Below are 21,506 nucleotides of genomic sequence, written 5' to 3'. Positions count from 1 at the left end.
ATTTTTGGTTTGCTTTGAATTTTTGGTTCAATTTGAATACCACTGGTTATGGGGTCATTTATCATGCAACTATCGGTAGTTGATCTTTACATCATAGCACCGACACTACGAGTAACAAACAACAATATAACTACAAGATAGCATACCCGATACATTGTTACTAAACCTCGGAGATCCAACTAACAAAGACCAGTAATGAACATATCTGCAAGTGAATTCTTCTGCTAATCTAAGCTTGAGAAGTAGCTCAACTAACTTCAAGTAGTCGTGCAAACATGAGACCGAAGAGAGCTCTGGTTGAGCAGCTTCTTCGTATCGCGCCTCCTTCAGCTCATTCTCCAAGCTATTTCCATGAGTTCAGCTGCTCCTTCACGCGGCACCTCCACCGGATCATATTCTGAGATAACATCGCACTGCAGTCAGTAGCAGGAGAGAGAGAGAGAGAGAGAGAGAGAGAGAGAGAGAGGATTACTGTGCGTATTCGACATTTATCTTGGTGTTTGGGATTTTGGAGACGGCGTCGAAGGCTCTGGTGGACAACACCAGGGTGGAAGGACACGGGCTGTGCCTGCAGAAATCCACGACCTCAACGACGATCGAGCCATCCTTGCACGGCCGTCGGAGGCCGCTCAGGCACCGCAGCAGATACCTTCTGCCGCAGGCGGCGCCGTTGTCCCATATGCCACTGCCTGCCGCCACAAAATGGCCGTTCCCAGGCAGCTGATCCTGGGTGTAGCCGGGGCACTTCGTCGCTGCACAGTGAGATGAACGGTGACTTCTCCTCAGACGAAACTTGAACTGCAAAGGAGTAAAAGCTTACGTAGATATGGAGGACCGTATGATGTAGCTGTGCCGACGTCCCCTGAAACCCCAATGAGATCAACGGCGCACGCTAACCCAATAAGCATCGTCTCCAACACCCACCTCTTTCTCCCCATCATCGCTGAGCACATAGGATCAATGACTCTCTCTCTTGCAGCCTTATAACGCTCTCCAGCCTCAAAAACTGCACCATCTTCCATTGCTTTCAGAGGAAAAGACCTCCGCTCGTGGTTGCTTTAACTTTCCGTCCATTCTATTTCCTATCATTCATTAATGGCGCGCCAGTTCAGATCGTAACTGAGATCACTTAGAAATCTCGATTACTCACGGAACCAAGGCTCTATCGACAGTGGATAAGTTCTAACGTGCGAGAGGCGTATTGATTCGAGCAGGACATGATCTACTTCCAAGGTGGGTATTGTGTCACCGGCACCTTCTTGGTATAGTTGAACTCAGCATTAGCACACGGATAGACTTCAAGCACAAACGTCACATCTTTTTGTCTTCATGCTATTGCATATGCATCAGATCGGCATGGGCTCACTCGGTGACACTGTAAGTAGCTTTACTTCCTTTCTGCTGGTAGAGCATGATGACATTTCGATTTGGATAATATTTTACTTGTTTGATTTACTAAAATAATTGAAGTATATCTCTTAATATTTAATTATTTATAATTAAAATACTTGAAATTGTAGTTAGAAGTTAAAAACAAATAAATATTATAATCTAAATTCTGTCGGATTTCGGGCGAATGGGATTTATCCGGATCCGACCCGATTTCACAACCCTCTCTTTTTAGGCCACGGAACTGGTCCAAGCTTCCGGTGGCCGACGGCTTCTGCGGACGACGGCAGACAAGGCTTTTGGGGCTTCTGCAGACGGGACGACGGTAGGGCTTCTGGTGGCGGACGGCAGACGGCTTCTGCGGGCATCGGCGGACGACGGCAGGCAGGGCTTCTGCGGACGGGACGACGGTAGGGCTTCTGGTGGCGGAGAAGTACCATGGATTTGGGCAACCTCATGGCGTTCGATCCTACCCACCACTTCGAATCCGTTCCCTCCTCTAGGTTTGTGACGGTCATGTTCTTGTAGCCAAGCCTTTTTGCGCGTCCTAGATTGGTTTCTAAGCCGTGCTAAAACCCTAAACATTTGCTCCGTGCTGTTTGAAGTATGAACGTTTCCGCTGCGTCAGCTGCTGTTATCTGAGTTCGATCGCTTGTCTTTGTTGTGATAATTAGGCAGGAGCTGACGAGGGCGTGCCTGGAGACGGGCACGGAACTGGTCCAAGCCATAGCCAATGCTGTTTTCGCCCTTCCGTCGACCGATGACCCTGATGGTCCAATCATTCGGCTGCCCCCGCCAACTACCACGCTTCCGAGGGAGAAGCATGTATGCTTCGTCGTCCTTTGCTGCTTCTTACGTTTTGATTCTGCTTATTTTTTACGTTGTGTGATAAATTACCTTAAGTGGGCATATGCTACTGTTTATGTCATTATTTTGTTTTTTGAAGAATCCGAAGCAAAATACATATTGTTTTCTTTTAAAATATGAATGATAGGCAAATAAAAAACATAAAATCTTTTGGCCCATAAGATTTGGATGATGAGTTATGTAACCCAGATCCAGGAACAACTATTACATATAATGTGGTGTAGCAATAATCGGGAAGCACCGAGGCAGCTTGATTTTTCTGTTTCCAATTGTGGATAGATGCTGCAGATGCATGGAATGCCGTTATCACATTGATGCTTCACTTTGATTTGTTTCTGATCATTACACAATCGTTAGGATTCAGTGGTTTATTTGTAATGTGTCTCTGAGGCCATATTCTTGGTATTATATCTAGTCTTCCTTCCAAATACTGGTACCTAATGCTAATAAGTTATTCTTGTTTGCACCTTGCCTTTTGCTTTAGCCTTTAAGTCATTGATTCTTTTAGCACAGCCTAATGATTATGAAGTCTATCGAGCTTAAGAGTTAAGGCATGCTGCTTTGATTTGTTTATTTAAACTTGTTCCATTGTTCTGAAACTACATGGTAGTCTCTACAAATAACTACATATAATGGTTGCTGTTGTGGATTCATATTCATTTCCTACAAACAGTTGAATGCGTCATCTGCAACTCTACAATTTAATTCGAGTGTTGCATATTTATTTGATGACACTGATTCAGCTTTGTTTCTTTATAGCTTCCGAAGCCTAAGCCTCCTACAAAGTGGGAGTTGTTTGCCAAAATGAAAGGTCAATTTAACAGAACCTTTCGTGTTCCAAAGTGGACTGATTGTGCTATCAAAATGTTTTATTTTCCCTTACAGACATGCCACTAATTTCATCTAGTGGGATGTACTCATCTGGCTTGTCAATTGTTCTTTCAGGGATAAACAAGCACAAAAAGGACAAGCGAGTTTTTGATGAACAAACTGGTACTTGGAAGAGATGTCATGGCTATGATCGTGTAAATGATGATAAAGACATACCAATCATCGAGGCCAAACTATCAGATGGTAAGCAAGTTGTTAAGCTAAAATAATGCTGATTAGGAAATGAAAATCTTACCAACTATCATGGGTAGTGTTAATAAGAGTAACCGGTTATGGTCAAGCATACTTAGTATAACTTGTGGATGCATATCATTTGTAGTATTCTTTTTTCATTTTTCAGACCTAAAGGCTTAAGTTGAATGTTCTAAGGATGCATTACTATGGTATTTTCTATTTAAAACCACATATCATACAACTAGTGCTGGAATTCTTGACCTGATGCATCAGCTTAGTAAAAATATGAGAAAAAGCTAGCCGCTTATGTTTGAGATTTTATGGGTTTGGGTTGTGAACTGGTTGACATTTAACCCAATTTGTTCGAGATTAATCAACCAGAAAATCGATCTGGCTAATAATTCTGGGTTGTGTTAATTAGATTAGACCCTCTAAGGCTGAATCCATGTGTTCTACATTAGATCCTCATCCATGTTTGATGCTAGGATCATGTCTGCGGTTGACACTCCCTATAAAAGTACAGGAAAAGTGCCTACAGTAGTGTTGGGCAACATTTTTTTCTTACTGAAATTTCAAACCATGACCGTGGCACTACTGTGTTTGTTCATCATTTTGCACTTGTGTTGAACAAACTTGCTTCCATTTTCAGGTAATGTGTTTTTGCATCAGAACTGGTTACTTCTCCCTTCAGTTATTAAGTGGTTGAAGCATCATGTACTATGAAAAACCTATTTTTTGGTTAAATCGAAGACAACATATGCTTCATGAATGCATATCTAACTTTCATGAAAAAAGAGAAGAATTTAAAAACAAGTATCATGGCTAAAGGGCATATTTGCTGGTGGCCAAGCAGGCAGTTGGGGGTAATTTGGTATGATTACTTCATTTCCTGGTAATCAGAACTGCTCTCATTGCAGAACCAGGAGAAGATCCCTTCAGCAAAAGGAAGGCTGAAAAGAAGCAACGGGTTGAAAAGCAAGAGAAGAACCGGCTGCAGAATTTAAAGCAAGCTGCAAAAGCTGGAGCCTTGCCAAGGTTGTCTTTGTTTTCGGTAAACTTTTGATATATATATATATATATATATATATATATATATATATATATATATATATATATATATATATATATATATATATATATATATATATATATATTTACATGCTGTCATTCATTTCTGCACCAAATATGCAAAATACGATACTGAGAAGAGAGGAACATCTAGCTATTGTATCTAATTACCTGTACCTTCATTCTTCCATTGCAGTCATGTTCAGCTTGCTGCCACAGCGTTGCCCATTACTGGAACCCTTGGAGAGGCACCAAAGAAAGCTAGCAAGGAAGAGCTCCAGAATGTTGCTGGTATGGCTGCGACAGCAACAGCAAGTGGTGGAAAATTTGACAAAAAATTGCCTGGAGAAAAACCTGCCAAGCATGCCGGGAAGTATCGTAAGGTTGGTACTAGCTTGGTCGTCTTTCTTGCTTGGTCGTTCTTTCTAGAAAAGTATTGTATGCTAGTGACGTTTGTTGATTGTGTTCCTTTTGTGTAGTTTCTCCCTGTTGTGGAGGGAAAAGGGATGAGCTCACAAGAAAAACAACAAACAGCAAAAATTCTTGACCAGCTGATGTCCAAAAGCTGTCATGGCATGCTCGATGTCAACAAGGCAAGATTTCTTATTTGTACATCCATGTTCAGTTTATTTACTTCTGCCAAGGATCTTTCTTTATGTCATATATATATATATTTATTTATTTGTGGAACAGGCTGTTACAATGTTCAACGTAAAGAAAGAAAAGCAGAGGAAGAAGGAAAAGGAACACAAGACATCTTCTGCAGCAAGTAAACTGAAGCCAAAAAAGAAATCCCTGAAGAAATCTTCAAAAAAGAAACATTAGACAGTGGCACTTAATGAAATGCATGAGGAGCGGTAAAATTGTTGGGAGTTATTAAAGAGATACAGATTACATCCTTTTCTTGTTTCATTAGATGTCATGGGCAAAATCTATCTTGCTGCCTTATGGCCTTGACCGATTTCATTTGATAACCAATTTTGTAACTTAGATTTGTAGTTGTTCGACTTGGTTGGGAACTTGTAATCGTTATGGTGAATTCATGATGTGGATGTTATTTGTCGATACAAGAAAACATTGAGATACGTTCATTATAGCAGGTTCAGTAGACCACAGATACTAGACAGAAAGTAGAGGGTGATGGTCTACTGCATGTATCCTCATCAATGTTGAGATCTTCTTGAAATCACAGGAATCTGTACATCTTTATCAGCCATTCATGATAAGTGCACTTGTCAATGCAGTCCCCGTCCATCAATTGGATTGGATGATCGAGACACCAGATGTTAATTGGATCCCCAGGGTTTGGGGAGGATCTAAATTATTTGTTTTTTTCCTCTGCAAATTTTGGAGATAAAGATGTCAATTCACTCTGTTCTTGGACCATAGTCTTATCTTTTTTTCTCACTAAAAATCAAACAGCTACGTGCTGACAAAACTAGCACCGAAACTTTGACTGCTTTAACATCTCAAAGCATTTGTCGACCTTTAGGATGTGGAAAGAACAAGTTCAACAGGCTAAAAAGTTCTTGACATTCCCACTCACTTGACCACTAGGCTACAACAAGCAAACAATTGGAAGCAAAGAATATGTCTCTATGCTTTGTGTATGGTTGTCAGTAGCTATTATTCCTCTCATCGCCTTGCAATATGCCCCACAAACACAACTATGTGGTTGCTAAATTTAATGACACCTTGAAAGATTAAAATTGCATCTCATCATCATTCATCACCCTACCCTGTCATATTCATCACCTACCTCTGTTCTCGATTTCGACGAAAAGACCAATATACCCCTTACCGGTACATTGTAAAGATGGTAACGAGTGAAAGATGCGTGACCTACCTTCTAAAGGACAATTATACCCCTACATTCACCTCTTATGTAATCTAGATTGTAAGGGCATTCATGGGATAGGGGAAGTTCTCCTTTACTCCCAACAGCGGGACGGACGACGGGAGAGAGGCACAGGAAGGGGTAGCGGCGGCTAATCCCTCTCACCCGTCCCCCTCCTCGCTGCTATAGCGCAAATGGCGAGATCGATCAAATAGGGAGATTATCCTGGCTTTGATCTCTCGAAGCCGCGGCTCTTTGGATTATCCTAGGTCGATTCCCCCTGCCCGATTGTTTCGCGTGGATCGTTGAGGTGACGTCGTTCCCCTGGATTTTTGGATTCCTCTGTCACAGTTCGGCTTTCACTTGCTCATCTGATGATCCATATGTTTTTTTTTAAAATCGAGTCTTTTTCTGGATTCGATTTGGTTTCGGGGTTTACCACGTTTCCTTCTCTTTTAATCTATGCATTCTGTTCTTCTTCTTGTTCTTGTCGATTCAGGCGGCCCTGCGTAGCGCCGTGTTTCTCTTGTGTCTGTAGAAAACCTAATTTGTTTTATTTTCTCTCGCACCTCCGCCTCGTTCTTGCTTGGTTGTAATATCTGTTGGATTCAAAGATATTTATTTCCTGTATTTTCTATCTCTGATTTTGTTGAAGCATCTACTTTGCTGCATTCGTCCCCTTGAATTTGTCTTCCGATTTGGTTATCTCAAGTGCCTTACGAACCCAAGAGTGGTGCATTTGGATGCTGTGGTGCCCTAATCTTACCAAATCCAGGTTTTGCTTGTGATAGGAATGGCGGATAAGAGGCTGCAACCGTTTGAGAAGAAGACTGATGGGTTGTTCCTCCTACCCTTTCCAGAACTAAGCTTTTCATGGAACCTCCATGAGGGATTCTACCCCACTGGTGGCTTGTTTGCGAGTGTTGGGCAGATGGGAGTCGGTTTTGGGGTTTCTCCTAATACTTCTAATCCTACAAATAACAGCGTTAAGGTGTCAGGGACCGATCTCTACATGAAGTATGTGTCGCCGGAGGTTGGGTATCGTGCTCTTGAGACTCCTGCTGCTGATCCTGCTGAAACAGTAGCGGAAGCAACTGATGTTGCGGAGGAAGTAGTGGTTAAAAAGGAGAAGAAGAAGGGAGGGTTGAAAATAAGGATTAGGATAGGGAATCCCCACTTTAGAAGGTTGTTCAGTGGAGCAATTGCTGGGGCGGTGTCACGGACTGCGGTTGCACCGTTGGAAACGATCAGGACACATCTTATGGTAGGAAGCAATGGGAACTCGACGACAGAAGTCTTCCAGTCTATAATGAATACTGAGGGGTGGAAAGGGCTGTTCCGTGGAAATTTTGTTAATGTGATCCGTGTTGCACCAAGCAAGGCGATTGAGGTAATTGATCGTGTTGATTTTATATCATATGCATTTCTAGTTTAATGGTTATTTCCATGTCTGTGATATCACACCATTGTTCCTTACCACTTTCTTTCATAATAACTTTTAGCCTTTTGTTATGGTTGATCAAGATATATGCTATCAACTTCTTTAATTGTATATCTCATGACTTTCCAGGAATCTTTGCTAAATTTAGGTCATGGACTGTTCAAGGGAAACATGATACCCAGAAGCCTGGGCTAAAGGAAAAAAAAAAAAAACTGAACAAACATGTCAACTAAACTAGTTGGCTCAGTTAAAGTTATGATTCTCCAATTATTTTAGTCCCATCATAGAACCATACTATATAGGAAACATGGATCAAACCACTCATTACCACCGATTCCCACATTGCAAGCAACATAATCCTGGTTACTTCTTTGATCTCGCAACTGATGGATCGCCCCTTTTGCAATCCAAATGCACCGTTTTGCAGTCCACGAGGCAAAACATCGAGCTTTCCATTTTGATGGGACTTCATGGAAGGAGGGGAGGTTTGAGCTGAGTTTTGTGCAGATGATAAAGCATTTTTCAGTTCATTTTAGGTGTCATGGCCATTTGCAAATTTGGATGTCTGTTTCCCTTGCTAGGTTTTTGAGTTATTCGACCTTTATTTGAGAAATTTCTTTGTTGGTTTCATTTCAAAATCTCCCTTGTGGATCAACTTTGTGGTCTGGTGTTTATGGTGCGCCTCTCTGCAGTGAACATGATCCTATAAAACTGAACACCAAACTGGTGGAATGGGTTAATCGTTACCTTGATTTTTGGGTTTGGTTGGTTCCATTTCGGGCTTAGAACTTTTTAAACCAAAACATATGGTTCAGTTAAAGAAAATGAGGTTTGAATGTCTGAATGACAGTGAATATTCCTCTTTTGAACATTTCATGACATCAAAACTATTGCTTTATGTATCTTTTATAGGCTTGTAATGTTGCGTCTGGTATTGTTTGACTCACTGGGCAAATTAGATACATTTTCTCTACTATCATGAAATCCCTTTGATGAATAAACATAATGTTTTGCCACAATATCTAATCACTCATTCATCATGTAATGCGTACCTGCATTTAGTATGTCTCAACATTTAACTTTTGCTCACATGTTTATTACTTTGCAGATTAAAGAAATATTATGTAATTAAAGACCATAAGGTTGTGTTTGTGTTGGTTTTGCCTGCCAGTTTTCACCACATTGTTTTTAGCAGACCGTGCAGAAAATGCACATGATCCAGATGAAATGACAATATGATGTTGCATACATGTTCAGCCTCTAGTAATCTATCATCTTGTTTGTTCCTTAGCTCCTTAGGAATGCTGGTGGTTTAACATAGTGGTCTGCTATTATATAATCCACATTTCTATTTCTGCAGTTCTTTTGAATGTTGATGGTTCTTCTTGCAGTTGTTTGCTTATGATACAGCTAAGAATGCTTTGACTCCTAAGGATGGAGAACAACCCAAACTTCCACTTCCCCCCTCACTTGTTGCTGGGGCCGTTGCTGGAGTCAGCTCAACCCTCTGTACGTATCCATTAGAGCTACTCAAAACTCGACTAACCATACAGGTTAGTGAAAACCCCCTGGAATATTAATCTTGCACATATGTTTGTATCTGATTCCTGCTCCTGGTACAGAGAGACGTCTATGACAATCTTTTACATGCTTTATTGAAAATCATACAAGAGGAAGGTCCGTCGGAGCTGTACAGAGGTCTCACTCCGAGTCTTATAGGGGTCGTGCCGTATGCTGCCACCAACTACTTTGCATATGATACCCTCAAGAAAGTTTACAAGAAGACCTTCAACACGGACGATATAGGCAACATTGCCACACTTCTGATTGGTTCAGCAGCTGGAGCCATATCGAGCAGTGCCACTTTCCCACTTGAGGTTGCTCGGAAGCATATGCAAGTCGGAGCTGTCGGTGGTAGGCAGGTGTACAAGAACATGCTACATGCTCTCCTGAGCATACTGGAAAAGGAAGGGGTTGGGGGTCTTTACAAAGGGTTGGGGCCAAGTTGCATGAAGTTGGTGCCTGCTGCAGGCATCTCATTCATGTGCTACGAGGCGTGCAAGAAGATCTTGATTGATGAGGAAGATGCATGACTCCAATGCATTCTCATCGTATAGAGTATGGAACCATGCAAAGTGAGATTTCAAGCTCTCACTCGGCAAGTTTTCTTTGATTGCAGCTCTTCGGAATCCTAATGCAGCTGCCAGGGACATTTAGATTCTCACATGTAGCTGTTTCTTAATTTCTTCGTGCTTTTTAATGTATTTTATTTTTCCTGAGAACCCATTGGAACGTTAAATATGATATTTGAAATGTTAAGGTTGATGCTGGAAAATTCAACTGGAGACAATAAAATTAGATTTCAATGTTAAGTATTTTGATATTACTGTAGAGTGCTACTGAACAGTAGTTCCTTCTCTTTTGTTCTAAACTCCTTTAATAATTGATTGATGTAAGGGTTATAAATTTTCAATGTAATAAATTTTAAGGGTTATTAATTTTCTGCTATCCGCAAAAAAACACAACCTAAAGATATAAATCCTGCTCTGAAATTAAAAAAGGACATGATATTTGGACGGTACGATGAATTTATAGGATATGTGGCAATAATTTTTTGTAAACCTATTATGGTATACTTAAAACATGATAATTAAGATGGAAACCAAGTTGTATCAAATGTCGAACTTTATGAGCTTTTCAGTTACGATTATGCGCCAATTGAAATGGTTATATTCCTTTTATAAGCAAAAATATTTTCACAGGTCAGATATCTCTGTTTCAAGATGCTATCACAGGTCAGAACAATGTGTTGCCATATAGTGGATGAGAGAAACCATCGTTTGCAATGAAAATGGACCTTAAAGTTCAGTTTTGGTTCACATATTCCATTCCAACAAAAAAACACTACAACCTAGAATCATCATACACGGAGAGTTGGAGAACAAATAATGCTGCTCTTTGATTCATGGGAATAGCCCTTGAAATCACCAAACACCATCTGCCAATCCGAAAACAAAGCAAGACTTTATTTTAATTCTGCTCATCATCTCCATCACCTCTCTGTGCGGCTGCAGCCATTAATTCATCAAAATTTTCCGTCTTTCCCAGCAATATCTCAATCTGCAGAAGAGAATAGGCTCAGGTCAAACACTACTGTATATCATTTTAATCTAATCAAGTCTTTACCCTTGCTTTCTGCAACAGCCGTCCCCCTGGCCTCATCCTCCACACCAACCATCGATTCATGATCTCTGAAGGTTTTTTTTAACAAAAATAATAGTTAGATAATGTGTGTGGTAGACTTCAAATACATAATCTAACAGGTCAGATAAGAATACAAAATCTTACTCTTCTCAACCGCAAGGCCATTGTTTTTAAGAATCTCCGCAATGGTGACCACAGTTGCGATGGCTGTTAAGTCAAAGTAATCGTTATTAAGACATCCATGGAATATGAAAATTGCTAAAAGTGAATCACTATGGAATTAGAAAGCTCTGCACATGTCTAGGACTAGAGGATTTTCAGGCACAAGCGCAAATCTCAGTGGGGGCAACTCTGCTAAAAGAAGTACTAAAACAACATATTCCATAATTGTAATGCTGCATTTAGTGTGAAACAGAATAGTTCAATACAACAGTCAAGCATATAGAAATGGTTCAAACAAAAGCATGACTGAAGCAAAATGAAGAGGCTTTTAAGCTCCTATAACGGTTCTTGGTCTTATTTTCCTCAATCTGGGGCCTGACACGAAAGCTAATGTCATGAATATTCCAAAAGTTCCTGATGATAGAATGTAAACATGGGGATACAAAGATGAAATTGATTGTTTTATGACTGGAACAGCAAACGCCTAATGCTTTGGGCCTGAATAGATAGTTAAGACCACATAGTTGATATATACTAGTTGCCTGTTTGTAATAGTCCTCTTATTTGAGATTGCTCACAAAAGTGGATACCACATTGTAGATTTCCTAAATGCAATATAGCTACTACAAAATCTAGTCCATCATCACAACCTCCATGCAGGGCAATTTTTATGAGACATAGCATATGCATTTGACTATATATTCTTACAAGCATGTACGTGCAAGTAGAGCCTCATTTACGGAACATGTCAACGTAAAACAAAAAACAAAATACTTAGTCGTAAAAGCATGATAAATACCACAATAATCTTAGACAAAAATACAAACAACACTGAATAATCTGCACAAGATCATAATATATAAGAATAGTCAAAAGTTTATGCTGCCTGATACAGTGCAAAACTCTCAGCCTCATAGAATACTCAAAAGTTCCATGTATTTACTCAACATAAAATCTGAATAAATTAACTTCACATTCAAACATTACATCAATGTTTGAAACCCTCCTAGATTTTTGGAGACTTTTCGTGATTTCAAAATTTAAGTCAATCTCCTCATTATATTCCATGAAATTACTTCCTCAAACAAAAGCCAGAAATATAGTTATTGTCTAAAGAGAACAGAAAATTTTTAGAAATCTAAATCTATAAGAAACCAAAACCAACATCCCTCTCCTCATACTGAGATATGCAAGAAAACATAACAGCGCTATAATAGTATAGAAGATTGACCATGAGGAAAAAAATTTACAATCCTCTCTCCCGTCGCCGTCCCTCTGTTGGGAGCAAAGGAAAACTTCCCTCGCGCGGAATTCGGGTTCGAGCTGGCCGGCCCGTCGACCTCAGGTCAGGAGGCTGGCTCAGCAACCGGTGCGGAGCGGGCCCAGTCAGCCGCCCAGGCGGGGTAGCGGCACCGAGGAGATTCACCATATTGTTCCACCGCTTGCAGTTGATTCACCATATTGGATATCTAATGCCAAGGCCATTGCATGTTAATATCAGGCCCTTGTATCGGTTCAGGTATTCCTGAAATTTTACAACATATATTGTGATGCCGGAAATGAATGAGAACCAAAACATTGAAATTTGAGACTACACAAGCATATAAAAATTACATGACCGGAACGATGTGTTTCATGGAGATTTGACAATTATAGACTTGACCAAAATATGATTTTAACCTCTCACAAGGAATTAGCAAAGCTAATTTCCATCCTTCTCTATGATAGTTCTGAGTTCTTTATGAAAAAGTTTTAGGACGTCCTCTCCCACTTTTTATTTATTTATTTTTGGTATAGACTACTTGGAACATTTGGAGAGGAACTGGGAATTGAAATCAACATACCAAAAACTTACAGCAGTATGGTGAGATCAGGCTAACAATCTGCCAATATAAGTTTAATTCACTAGTTCTATCCAACTACAAGTTTTGCTGCAAAAGATTTATATCTATAGGCCTCCAAAATGGAAGACCAGATTAAATGGAGACAATATATTGAAAATGGAGACATGCTCTAATTAGCTAAAAGCTATATGCTCAGTTTTGTCCTGCAATCTTTTGGGTCACTTCCAACTAATTTGCTAGCAAATGAGGTCAAGCCAGAAAAGTCAGCTTGAATTTAACGTATGTTGCAAAGGTAAGAAGCTACTCATTACACTATTTTAACTTGAAGTTCTTATCTATCTAATTGGGAAAAATTTTGGTGTAACCAAAAATGCCATGCAATATGCATCATCAACATCTAAAACAGGCAAACAAAAGGTGGGCAGATACGCTTACAATAGCATTATAGTCTTCGACTACACATACTCCCTTCTCATCATACTCTCGCCTTTTGACAGGATCACTTAAAACTGTTAAAATAATGCATTTTGTTCAGAAACAGTGATCAGGCGTAATAATGATAAAAATAGTAATGAAGAGAGTGAGATCAATGCTTAGCAGAATGCATTCTGTCCTCAGAATTTTAAATGGGCCAGATAATTAGATACCATCTCTTTGCTAGTTGATCATTCATCAACCTATACTCGATTATTAGCAATTAGTGCAAACGAGATGATTCTTGAGATAAAAACTCCAGTACAAAGAATCGATCTCATGCATGATAAGGAAACTCTGAAAATCATTCAACATGACAAACTGATTGACGAGGCACAATATGTGCGGAGTGTCTATAAGTTAATGCATACTTCATTACCGCCAACAAAGAGAATTTTTTGCATACTTCATGAGAGTCAACGAAGAGAATTTATTGACTACTTCATCACAGTCAACAAAAAGAAGCAATAGTTACTTATTATATAAAAAAGTAAAAGGAAGTTGATAGCTAAGATTAATTGTGAAACTTAGCTAATAAAATTACAACTACTTAATGCAAATAAATCTGAAAGATGCACAAGAGATGAAGGATGCCATCATTGAACCACAGAAACATTTATTTCCAGATTGAGAATGAATTAGCATTATTTAAATATGATAATAAATGTCATTACTTGAAGGTGTTAGCTAGTTTAGCTGGTAAAGACTTCGACAATTTATTGCAATGTCCTAGATTTATATCCCACCTTTGCCACTTATCCTTTGCCAAAAAAGAAAAAAAAAATCATTATTTAAAAGATCTTTAAGATAATACATCGAGAAGAAGTATGTGCTTATAATCTTAGAAAAGTTTCTATTGGTCAGCCCTTACGTCACTAGATCGGGGCACATTTGTCATGTTTATGATTTTTTATAATTTTTTAATCAACGAAGAGGATAAGCTGTGCATCTAACAAACAGGAAGTGTGAAAGAAAGCAAAATTTTTTAGAGTATTCTGATGGAAAATACTGCAAGAATTCATGGATGTTGCAGAAAAGTGCATCAAATTTAGGTACAGAATTTTGCAACATGCTATCAGCATCAAAGTAATTGAGGTCAATAAAAATCATCGTTAATCAATCATAACCTTCCTGGTCGACTCACATGGTGTTGAACTATAAAGGCTAGTCCACTTACAGGAAGATCCAAGTTATTGGTTACAGATTTAAGCTCCTGCAACCAGGAAATTACCTTCAAATTTTCCTAGACCAGAAAAGATGTACTTTCATTGATGGTTGAACACATACCTTTGTATGCCTCGTTAATTTCTTGAAATCTTGAAGTGGCACTTTCCTCCTTTTTCTTATCAGGATGCCATTTCTAGCAAAGAAAAAAAAGTAAGAAACTTTCTGCTGTAATTAGACAATTCATATATGAATTCACTATTCTCCATGACATCTAAAACGTGTTTCCACAGTAAAAAATAGAGATGCACCAAATAAGCTCTATGACATTGCTACCAAATAAGCTTCATAAAAGAATGCAAAGAAAAAAGATTGTTACCCAAAAGGTTTTACAATCCAGTTCTTTTTTCTTTTTTACTTTTAACCAAGGCCAAGAAATGGAATTGTTGACCACTGGGTCTTTATCTAACACAAGGTCATGCTTAAATAACAGAATGCTAAATTTACATGTTCAACGTCCATAGGAAGTTAAAAGATCTATTAGATATTACAAACCAATGCCAGACGAATATAGTTGGAACGGATTATTTCTTCAGTAGCATCATAATCAACTTCCAGTATCTTGTAGTAATCCTAGACATGAAGAAACAACATCAATGTTAGTACAAGAAATTAATAATGGGCATACTTATGTCAATTTATTGAAGACAAAAGCAAGTATTGACAAATAATAGTAATAATACTAAAAGAAACAAAATAAATAAAATAAACATTCGAGAACTTCTTAGCATATAAGACATCCTACAGTAGATACTCCTATTCAAGAATATCACTAATCACAAAAGATTATGATTCACAAGGAACAATAACACAGATAACAAAGTGAAATCAAATTAGAGACAAATCTTATGGTGCATAAATAAAAATAAACATTTGAGAACTTCTTCGTATATAAGATGTCCTATGGTTGATACACCTATTCTGGCACATCACTAGTCACTTTAAAAGATTATAATTGTTTTCTGTACCAAACAAAAAGGTCATAATACTATGGTCTTGCATAGATTCTGATGTGCTGAGCAATAAACAATTAAAAATGCTTGATGAGCAACGTGTACAGATATATACATATATTTAACAATTATGGACATTTCGCCCATGAAATTTACATAATTTATCAAAAATCAAAGATTTCGCCATAAGGGATGGGAACATTTGTACTTGGCTCGTCAGACCAATCCACTCCGACCTCAAAAAGGGGAGCAGGCATAAAAGATTTGTTCAAACTCCAGTCCGGAAAAACTCTTTTGTTTGGTTAAATAGCCAGCATAATTTACATATTGAAATTGGATGTACAAGGTCTAAGTATTACAAGTTTTGAAGCCTATTTACAGTTTCATTTCAGTCAGTGATTGCAAAAGGCGCTCGGGCGCTCGCCTAGGCGCTCGGGCGAGGCGAGGCGAGGCCCGAGCGCCTCGTTAATGTCCCAGGCGGCGCGCTTCAAACAGGCGCCGCCTGGGCGCTCGCCCGAGCCCAGGCGCTGGGCGCTTCGGGCGAGCGCCTGGGTAAACCAAGGCGACCGAACCAGAATTTTAGGTCTGGTTCGGTCCTGGTTCGGTTATTAGTTGGTTCAATCGAACCAACTAAACCGATATAACCCCAACCCTAACCCTAACCCTAACCCAACACTAACCTGCTGCCGCTCTCGATCCCGATCCCGATCCCGATTGCGATCTCGTCGCTCGCTGCCGCTGCTCGCCGGTGTCGCTGCTCGCGCCTCCCGCGAGCCTTCCCGCTGCTCGCGCCTCCCGCGAGCCCTCTCGCTGCTCGCGCCTCTTGCGAGCCCTTCCGCTGCTCGCGCCTCCCGCGAGCCCTCTCGCCTCCTGTGAGCCCTCCCGCGAGCCTTCCCGCTGCTCGCGCCTCCCTCGAGGCCTCCCGCTGCTCGCGCCTTCCTCTCCCTTTCCCTTTCCCGCTGCCGCTGCCGCCGCTCGCCGCTGCTGCTGCTGCTGCCGCTCGCCGCCGCTGCTGCTGCCGCCGCCGCTCGCCGCTACTGCCGCCGCTCGCCGCTACTGCCGCCGCCGCCGCTGCTGCCGCTCGCCGCTGCTGCCGCTCGCTGCTGCTTCCTCCTTTCTTCATCAGGCTCAGTATACTCTTAATATTAAGTTTATTTGAATTTTAAAATGATTAATTTTCTATCAATAGATTAATAATATATTATTTTGATTTTAATGTTATTAATTTTTATTTATTTGAAATTATTGTTAGGTTTCAACATAAATGGCAAGTGCAGAAAGCAACTCAATAAAGTCTCCAATGGTATCAAAAAAAGATCCTGCGTGGAAGTATAATTATTTGAAGGATCCGAAAGATCCTAATGCAGTGACTTGTATATTCTGCGATAAGACTACCAGAGGTGGTATTTTTCGTGCAAAACAACATCTAGTAGGAAATTTCAAGAATGCAGCAGCTTGCAAAAAATGTCCACCTGAGGTAAAAGAAGAGTTGCTGAATTATATGAATGAAAAGAAGACACAAAAGAATGAATCTTATGGGAATTTACCAGAAGACAATGTTGAACATATCAGAGATGAAAAAGAAGATTATTCTACGAGTATTAACCCAAGTGAAAAAAGAGTATACGACAAAAAGGGAAAAGAAGTTATGAGTACTAAAAAAGGTAGAAAAGGACCGATGGATCTATATATGCTTCAAGGATCCCAGAAACAACAAGGGCAAGCAGGAGGCTCAAAATTGAGACAAACAAATATAAGTGATGCTTGTGATAAAGAAATAAGAGGAAGAACAATTCAGCACATTGCTCGCTTCTTCTATCAGGCTGGTCTTCCCCTTAGTACAACTCGTTTAGACAGTTTTAAGGATATGATTGAAGCTATTGGAAGATATGGTGCAGGATTAAAACCTCCAAGTTATTATGAGATGCGAGTTCCATTGCTGCAAAAAGAGTTGAATTATACAAATGACTTACTAAAGGGTCATAAAGAATCATGGGCAACACATGGTTGCTCTATTATGTCAGATGTTTGGACTGACAGGAGGCGCAGGAGTATAATTAATTTTATGGTTAATTGTTCTTTAGGGACTATGTTTGTGAAGTCAATAGATGCTTCATCTTTTGTAAAATCTGAAGACAAGATATATGATTTACTTGACAACTTCGTGGAAGAAATTGGAGAACAAAATATCGTTCAAATCATAACTGACAATGGAAGCAACTATGTTTTAGATGGTAATATTCATCTTTTGATTTTGTTAATTATTTTATCTTCAATTAAGTGTGTTAAACTCTTAAGTCTTATCATTTTTGTTATCCTTTGTCTCAGGTAAATTGCTTGAATCAAAAAGACAACACTTGTATTGGACTCCATGTGCAGCACATTGTATTGATTTAATGTTGGAAGATATTGGAAAGATCTTAGAAATCAAGAAAACCTTAGAAAGGGCAATTTTTGTTGTTGGATTTCTTTATAATCACATTGGGGCTTTGAATATGATGAGAGAATTTACAGGGAATAAAGAATTAGTGAGACATGGTGTTACCCGATTTGCTACTTCATTCTTGACATTACAGAGCGTGCATCGTCAAAAACATACTCTGAGAAATATGTTTACCTCTGAGAAATGGGTGACAAGCAAATGGGCAAAAGAAGCAAAAGGCAAGAGGGCTGCTGATATCATCTTAATGTCATCCTTTTGGAATCATGTAGTTTATATATTAAAGGTAATGGGCCCTCTTGTTCGAGTCCTTCGATTGGTGGATAATGAAAATAAGCCTGCAATGGGATATATTTATGAGGCTATGGATAGAGCAAAGGAGACGATTAAAAGATCTTTTAATGAAAATGAAGAAAAATATGAGAAAATTTTTACAATCATTGACGAAAGATGGAATTGTCAACTTCATCGTCCCTTACATGCAGCAGGATATTATTTGAACCCTGAATTCTTTTATAAGATTAAATCTGTTGGATTTGATGCAGAAGTTTTGGGTGGGTTATATCAGTGTGTTGCAAGATTAGTTCCCAGCATTGAGGTTCAAGATAAGATTATTCATGAATTATCTTTATATAAAAATGCTGAAGGTCTTTTTGGAATTCCAATTACCGTTCGATCCAGGACAACTACCTCTCCAGGTATTAATAATTTGATATAATTAATTTCATATATATTATGTTACTATGTTATTGCTAATAATAACATAAATTTTGCAGCTGAATGGTGGAGTCTATTTGGAAATTCCACCCCGAACTTACAGAAATTTGCTGTCAAAGTACTTAGTTTGACATGTAGTGCTTCGGGTTGTGAGCGAAACTGGAGTGTCTTTGAGCATGTAAGTATTACTAAATATTTTTATTTTAATTAATTTATTTATTTAGATATATGTATTAATATATTTTTAAATTATATGACATGACAGATTCACTCGAAGAGAAGAAATCGGTTAGAACATCAACGATTGCACGATCTTGTTTACATAAAGTATAATCAAGCTTTGAAGACTCGTCATGATTTGAAAAATAGATTTGATTCAATCTCATTGCAAGATATTGATGATTCAAATGAGTGGTTAGTAGGAGAAATGGGTGCTAACTTGCAAGATGCTGAAGATGAGCTTGTATTTGAAGATGATAGATTGACGTGGGGAGATGTGGCAAGAGCTTTAGGTGCTGGAGAATTACAAACATATACAAGACAGATGTCAAAGAGAAAAATGAGTGCAAAAGCATCAAGCTCGGCTCCTGCTATTGTTGAAGACATAGAGAATGAAACATATCTTGATGAAGAGGAAGGAATCGAAGAACAAGAGGAAGAAGACGAATTCAATGAAGATGATTTGTGTGAAAATGACGATAATATTGATTATGATGAATGACTTTGATGTAAAATGTTAATGTTTTGAATTTTGAAACTTTTTGTTAATGTGACATTGTGATTTTGTATCTTAGATTTTCTTAATTTAATAGCATATTTTTATTTAAAATTTTAAATAATTATATTTATTAATTATATTATATATTTTTATATTTTAGCGCCTCGCTTCGCTCGGGCGTTTTTGGACCTTGGCGCCTTTTGGCGCCTAGCGCTTTTTAAATCACTGATTTCAGTCGACTGGTGACGTATTGCTCCATAACCTGAAGGGGACATTCTTAGGTGTATGCATTTAACAACCTCTCTATTTTCTTTTTCTTCTTCAATCTACCAGGTTACGCTTTCCCCTCTATCTGTTCAGAAAATTTCCCATGATTCAGCATCAAACCAGATACCACATCCATTAGTTGAAAAACCAAGAATTTTCTGGTAAAGACCTACAGAAAGTGAAAGCAGACCTACAGAAAGTGAAAGCATTCCATGAAAGACTGAAAAAGGGGTACTAGATGTGTCAAAGAAAGATAGATATACTATAGCAGCTTCAGGAAACATCACAGGCTACCTGCGCTAAGGTATCAGTCATGCCAAACAGAATAGGAATTGTGGCCAAAAGTTTAGGGAAAAGAAAAAGGAAATGAAGAAAGAAATCCTCATGAACGACAACTAAAACAGTCACTGGGCATTTTGCGATTCTGAGCATGACCAGAACCTGTTGCAACTTCTCAACTTGAGATATGGGTGAGTATTAAATAAAGTTGGGCATATCTTTATCTAAAAAAGGAGTTCAACCAGAACATTGATGAGTAAATATTGGCATAATTTACATTCTACAGCATCAAACAACAAAAATAATAGTAATAGAAACACACTTTGCACTGCCACTGCAGCCTAAACTTGCTAGATTCAAAAGCTACACTTCAATAAGAGCTACCATTCACGGCAGTATATTTCAGATTTGGGGCAAACTACAACAATGGTAATAGAAACACATTTTTTTCCTCCAATTTCATGTATTAAACAATCGCTGAATACGCTACATTTTTTTCATATATTAAACACATTCAAAAGCTACACTTCAATAAGCCTAAACCGCAATCGATTTCATGTATTAGCACGACTATTCAATAAGAGCTACCATTCACCTGCAGTATATTTCAGATTTGGGGCAAACTAAAATAATGGTAATAGAAACACATTTTTTTTCCTCCAATTTCATGTATTAAACAATCGCCTAATAAGCTACATTTTTTTCATGTATTAAACACATTCAAAAGTTACACTTCATTAAGCCTAAACCGCAATCGATTTCATGTATTAGGACGACTGTTCAATAAGAGCTACCATTCACCGGCAGTATATTTCAGATTTGGGGCAAACTAAAATAATGGTAATAGAAACACATTTTTTTCCTCCAATTTCACATCATAAACAATCACTGAAGCAAAAACTTCTACTTTTATGGAAAAAAAATATATCTTTCCCCCAGTGAAGTAGGCAAATGAACCATTTACCTCTAAACAAAACCCTAGAAGATCCCAAATCTCCCAGAAAGTAGCCTAGAACAAACAATATACCAAAAAAAGGGTCCCAAATGTCTATCAACCAAAGAATCGACCGCGAGTTAACACGATGGCTTGATTTCTAACCAACAAATCCCATAAATGACAACGGAGGAGGAGGTAGATTTAGGGTCACCTTTGGCTTGGACAGGAGGGAGAAGAAATCGAAATCGACCGGAGATTCTCGCTGCTCCTCTTCCTCCACTTCTTCTTCTTCTTCTTCTTCTTCTTCTCGGAATTCTTCGTCCCACCACATTCTCTATGGTGGCGTGGCGGTTTCGGATTCCAGGAGGCGGAAGGCGAGGAACACGGCCGCGTCGGAGAGGGGAAATTTGGTGACTGCGTGAGCCCAGAGTTAGCCACGCACACCAACAACGGCTGCGTCGAGCTTGCCTGTCATGGCCGGGTCAGGGAACACGCTTCCCTCTCACCAAACATAGGGCCTACACACCACTTAGTTTGCATGTCTTAGTCAAACCACCAAACACACACTGGTCTTTCTTCTGCGATTATTAATGAACAAAAGAGGTTCTTTTTGTAAGGGA

General features: G+C 39.0%; 4 protein-coding genes across 6 annotated transcripts; 2 read left to right on the top strand and 2 right to left on the bottom strand.

Moving 5' to 3' along the window:
* Positions 1 to 235: 235 nt before the first annotated feature.
* On the bottom strand, positions 236 to 1,074 carry LOC103991296 (EG45-like domain containing protein). Its single transcript, XM_009410697.3, has 3 exons — positions 821 to 1,074; positions 473 to 752; positions 236 to 397 (listed from the first exon to the last, which is right to left on the bottom strand). Exons 1-3 carry the CDS (start codon positions 1,020 to 1,022, stop codon positions 391 to 393), a joined length of 489 nt encoding a protein of 162 aa, XP_009408972.1. The 5' UTR covers positions 1,023 to 1,074; the 3' UTR covers positions 236 to 390.
* Positions 1,075 to 1,650: 576 nt separating this feature from the next.
* On the top strand, positions 1,651 to 5,485 carry LOC135642808 (ribosome biogenesis regulatory protein homolog). The gene is made up of 8 exons (XM_065159255.1): positions 1,651 to 1,892; positions 2,064 to 2,214; positions 3,016 to 3,067; positions 3,202 to 3,330; positions 4,239 to 4,356; positions 4,586 to 4,772; positions 4,869 to 4,982; positions 5,083 to 5,485. Exons 1-8 carry the CDS (start codon positions 1,828 to 1,830, stop codon positions 5,212 to 5,214), a joined length of 948 nt encoding a protein of 315 aa, XP_065015327.1. The 5' UTR covers positions 1,651 to 1,827; the 3' UTR covers positions 5,215 to 5,485.
* An 817-nt stretch (positions 5,486 to 6,302) lies between these two features.
* Positions 6,303 to 10,039, top strand: LOC135643130 (adenine nucleotide transporter BT1, chloroplastic/mitochondrial-like). Its single transcript, XM_065159741.1, has 4 exons — positions 6,303 to 6,536; positions 7,018 to 7,616; positions 9,059 to 9,220; positions 9,290 to 10,039. Exons 2-4 carry the CDS (start codon positions 7,020 to 7,022, stop codon positions 9,758 to 9,760), a joined length of 1,230 nt encoding a protein of 409 aa, XP_065015813.1. The 5' UTR covers positions 6,303 to 6,536; positions 7,018 to 7,019; the 3' UTR covers positions 9,761 to 10,039.
* A 346-nt stretch (positions 10,040 to 10,385) lies between these two features.
* LOC103991290 (uncharacterized) lies at positions 10,386 to 21,345 on the bottom strand. Of its 3 annotated transcripts, none has more exons than XM_065160329.1 (8): positions 21,098 to 21,345; positions 15,071 to 15,148; positions 14,639 to 14,711; positions 13,313 to 13,386; positions 12,265 to 12,502; positions 11,016 to 11,078; positions 10,854 to 10,918; positions 10,386 to 10,787 (listed from the first exon to the last, which is right to left on the bottom strand). In XM_065160329.1, the coding sequence occupies exons 1-5, from the start codon at positions 21,215 to 21,217 to the stop codon at positions 12,380 to 12,382; spliced, it is 468 nt and encodes a 155-aa protein (XP_065016401.1). In that variant the 5' UTR covers positions 21,218 to 21,345; the 3' UTR covers positions 10,386 to 10,787; positions 10,854 to 10,918; positions 11,016 to 11,078; positions 12,265 to 12,379. The 3 variants fall into 3 exon arrangements, with proteins under 3 accessions (XP_065016401.1, XP_065016402.1, XP_065016403.1); XM_065160330.1 differs by having other exon boundaries at positions 12,284 to 12,502; XM_065160331.1 differs by having other exon boundaries at positions 11,016 to 12,558; positions 21,098 to 21,343.
* Between the last annotated feature and the right edge of the window lie 161 nt (positions 21,346 to 21,506).

This window comes from Musa acuminata, chromosome BXJ3-7, assembly GCF_036884655.1.
Source record: "Musa acuminata AAA Group cultivar baxijiao chromosome BXJ3-7, Cavendish_Baxijiao_AAA, whole genome shotgun sequence".
NCBI classification, from domain to species: Eukaryota; Viridiplantae; Streptophyta; class Magnoliopsida; order Zingiberales; family Musaceae; genus Musa; species Musa acuminata.
This window is presented reverse-complemented; position numbering and strand designations above follow the sequence as displayed.

Excerpts from the sequence above, each read along its gene's own strand:
- LOC135643130 (XM_065159741.1), top strand. The coding sequence starts at position 7,020 with ATGGCGGATAAGAGGCTGCAACCGTTTGAGAAGAAGACTGATGGGTTG. Across the intron at positions 7,617-9,058 it reads CACCAAGCAAGGCGATTGAG|TTGTTTGCTTATGATACAGC; the intron begins GTAATTGATCGT and ends TTCTTCTTGCAG. Across the intron at positions 9,221-9,289 it reads AAACTCGACTAACCATACAG|AGAGACGTCTATGACAATCT; the intron begins GTTAGTGAAAAC and ends CTCCTGGTACAG.
- LOC103991290 (XM_065160329.1), bottom strand. The coding sequence starts at position 21,217 with ATGTGGTGGGACGAAGAATTCCGAGAAGAAGAAGAAGAAGAAGAAGAA. Across the intron at positions 14,712-15,070 it reads ACTATATTCGTCTGGCATTG|AAATGGCATCCTGATAAGAA; the intron begins GTTTGTAATATC and ends TTTCTTTGCTAG. Across the intron at positions 12,503-13,312 it reads TCGAAGACTATAATGCTATT|ATATCCAATATGGTGAATCA; the intron begins GTAAGCGTATCT and ends CCTTGGCATTAG.
- LOC103991296 (XM_009410697.3), bottom strand. The coding sequence starts at position 1,022 with ATGGAAGATGGTGCAGTTTTTGAGGCTGGAGAGCGTTATAAGGCTGCA. Across the intron at positions 753-820 it reads ATACGGTCCTCCATATCTAC|CGACGAAGTGCCCCGGCTAC; the intron begins GTAAGCTTTTAC and ends CTCACTGTGCAG.
- LOC135642808 (XM_065159255.1), top strand. The coding sequence starts at position 1,828 with ATGGATTTGGGCAACCTCATGGCGTTCGATCCTACCCACCACTTCGAA. Across the intron at positions 2,215-3,015 it reads CGCTTCCGAGGGAGAAGCAT|CTTCCGAAGCCTAAGCCTCC; the intron begins GTATGCTTCGTC and ends GTTTCTTTATAG. Across the intron at positions 4,983-5,082 it reads GCATGCTCGATGTCAACAAG|GCTGTTACAATGTTCAACGT; the intron begins GCAAGATTTCTT and ends TTTGTGGAACAG.